The 3,333-nt window shown below is 42.2% G+C and overlaps 1 protein-coding gene across 1 annotated transcript in view; it reads left to right on the forward strand.

Moving 5' to 3' along the window:
* The first annotated feature begins 645 nt into the window (after positions 1–645).
* ZPBP2 (zona pellucida binding protein 2) overlaps positions 646–3,333 on the forward strand; it is a 9,039-nt gene continuing 6,351 nt past the window's right edge. The window contains exon 1 of the mRNA XM_009885567.1: positions 646–658. Coding sequence (XP_009883869.1) covers positions 646–658 — 13 coding nt within the window. The remainder of the gene's footprint in view (positions 659–3,333) is intronic.

The raw sequence follows: 3,333 nt of genomic DNA on the forward strand, positions 1-3,333 counted from the left end.
TCAGACTGTACATTAAAGTTAAATGTCTGAGATAAGAGTAAAATAGAACTTGTTGTTTTTCTTAACAAAATAGCATTGCTCTTTAGAAGAAAATCAAGTTACAAAATCACTTAATAAAACAAAGATTAATTTCACTCATAGTACGCAGGGGATTGTTAAATGATGACTTTTGTACATTTAAGACAGAGGTCTGAAAGGAGGCTCGCTCTACACAGCGCTTGGACGGGACTTTGAGCACCCTGACCTAGTGCAGGACGTCCCTGCCCACGGCAGGGGGTGGCACCAGGTGACCTTTACAGGTCCCTTCTGACCCAAACCCTTCTACGACTCATGAGGAAGCATGAGCCGTGCCAGACCAAGGCAGCCTTGACTTCATGTGCAAGCTAAGCACTACTCGTGGCATTTTGCTTCACCCAAAGCCCACAGCTATTTACCAAGAAAAGGCCTAAAAAGATAATAGCTGGCCTAGATCTCAGATCAGCCCAGAACATCAGCACAGAACAGGCCGTACCTGGGGCGCTTTGACAACAACACAGCTCACATTTGCAGCTTTGAACTCCGGCGAGTCAGAGACAGCCGAGAGAGAAAAAGGAAAACACCAACCCCACGATGCTGTAGCTGGAAGGCTCGCTGGTGATCCTCAGCATGACCAGGGCAGGTGCGCTTCCAGACCGTAGGGGTTATTGCTGCATCTGTTTACTACAGTTTTATACTTATTTCAACACATTGTGCTTTTGGTTTGGGATGGGGTTTTTTGGCCCTGCAACTCAGCTATATTTTAAAACCAAGAAATTAATGTTTTGGGGTAAGAAGACTGATGGAGGCTTAATGCATTTTTGTTCCTTTACTACCTATGTTTTGACAAAGGGATCCAGAAATCAGTAACACTACTCATGCGACTTGAGAATCTAGAAGCTAATGAAGTGGGAAATGGAGTTGTGACCTGACCTGATCACTTGGACATAAAACCAGCGAGCGAGTGCGAATTACCATAGCTCAGGTGTGTGATAGCAATACAACACAGAAACGTGATTCTCCTACTTACTGTCTCTGTTGTGTCGACTGCTTCTTAAATTGATGCTTTTCCATCACTTGGAAAAAGATTCTGGAAATAAAATGTTAAAAAAGATATCCAGTATAATCAAGACCAATTCTCTGCTATTCCAGACAATTCCATATTCCCATTCCAGAACCATTTAATAATTAGGAAGGTTTCTTGCTCCTATGAACTTTACGGAAGCCTTGGAATCTACTGTGTCATGATCAGAAACCTCTTCCTGTTTTCCATCCCAGGATTATTCACGGCCATGTTCTCTTACTGCCAGATTTGTTCTCTAATTTAAATCTTTACTTTCCTTCACATTTACCATCAGATATTCAACCACATCTTTTCTCTGCTATTGTTTCAAGGGCAGAAATCAAAAGCGCCTGGGTTTGCCAGCCGATTCGAAATACCACTATCTTCAGCGTGCCCACCTTTGCATTATCCCCGCTTTAGATCACCCACCTTAAAGACTAGAGACAAAACTTGTGTTCTGCATCCCAAATTCACATGACCCTGTATTCCTGGAGATATCTCTACTTATCTCCTAGGATAAAATATTTCCCTTTTTAATGATCAAATAACTATGCGCACCAGGATTGACAAGTTTACAAGAGATTTTTCCTCTTCTATCAATTCCTACTGACAGACCTCCTAGCCGTTAGCAAAAACACCTAGTATTCATGAATACGTGACTTCACGTTTTGTCCTATCAAATCCTCTGCCCACCAGTACCCTGTTCTTAAAGATAACCAGCTTTCCCCCCCCTACCCCGACTTTACAAATCTGTAATGACACTTTATCAGTCTGTAACTTAGAAATATTATAGACTGAAAAAGGAATGAGTCATTTGACTAAAGACACAGACCAGGAGCCTAAGTTTATAAAGACGCAAAACTGCCGACAAAGCTTTATAGTAAAGATGCTATTTTATAATCATTACCAAGCTGGGGACTGATGGGCTGTGTAGGACAGTTACGTGGCAATAGGCTATAAACATCCTTAGGAACAGAGGATGTTCAGACTGAAATATGACTAGTTTATAACAGACACGTTAAAAACTGAATCATTTTGCCTATACGGCATTGAGTGCAAAATGTTAACTTTGAGTAAAACCGAAAACATTCAACACATGGGAACGCTGGATCTTTTGAGGTGGTCCTAATTATGAACTGTTCAGCAGCTCAAGGAAATTAAAAATGAAAACCTTGACATAGTTTTTATACCTTAACCAACCACTTGAGAGTTAATATCTTGGTCTAAGGAAGCAGAAAGTGTGGCCGCTTCCCTGCACAGAGAAAGAGGTGCAATAATGAGGCAGCGCACACGTTTAGTAGATTAATGCATTTTGCAAGACATGAAATGAGAGCGACAGTACTTAAAAATGCCACCAGGCTTGAGTAAAAGTATATTCCATCAATAATTTGATACTTTCTTTTTCACACCTTTTTTTTGGTATGCTATATTAAAGAAAACTCATAACTTAAGTGCTCTTTTTACGTGGAAGCACTGAATAAAAAACTTTTGCAGCCATCTACAAAAATAATGATCATTCCTGCCTTGGTTGGTTCCGTATTTGTTATGCAAATACCATTACATCATTTTTGGACACTGGCGTTGCCTGAGGCTCCGTGATAAATATGATTTAGCTAATTACCAGAGGCTTGGCCACAGCTCCTGACCTGGACTGTCTCACCATGTGCAGTGTGGTCAAACGCCAGTACCCTCCTCGCTCTGCTCAGCTGTGTTCCCCGAGTATTTTTACAACACCCACTCTAGAAACAAAATATTTCTACTTTTAAGAGTTTAAAACTCATAAGCAAGCCTTCCAAAACATGTAACTGACTTAAAAACCACTGAGTACTTCAAGTAATAATGTGGCATTGGGCTCTGTTTTTCAGCCAACAGGATACGCCCGGCTCTTATTTTCAGTCTTTCTCACAGCAAGTGGCAGGAATAGGGTTGCTTTTTTTTTTTTGTTGTTTTTCAGCTGAAAGTACGCGTCCCATAATGACTTGCTCCAGAAACCTGCAGCTGAAGAACACCCTGGCATGCAAAGCTTGCCGTTACCTCAAAACTTGGGAGCTGGAGACACCAGCCGGGCCGTAACCACAGGATCAGCGCACCCAGCAGCCAGACCACAGCCCGTGCCTGAACCCATTCCCTCCTCCCCCTGCAGTTTCCTACCCTTGCCCACGCAGCTGGAAACACCACCTTAAGAGTCAAAAATATAATTTTCACTACGCGCTGTGGAAGAGCGAGGTGGTAGTTTCCCAAGCGTGGCGGTTGAG

The sequence above is a fragment of the Charadrius vociferus genome, unplaced genomic scaffold, assembly GCF_000708025.1.
Source record: "Charadrius vociferus isolate BGI_N301 unplaced genomic scaffold, ASM70802v2 scaffold2430, whole genome shotgun sequence".
Lineage (NCBI taxonomy): Eukaryota > Metazoa > Chordata > Aves > Charadriiformes > Charadriidae > Charadrius > Charadrius vociferus.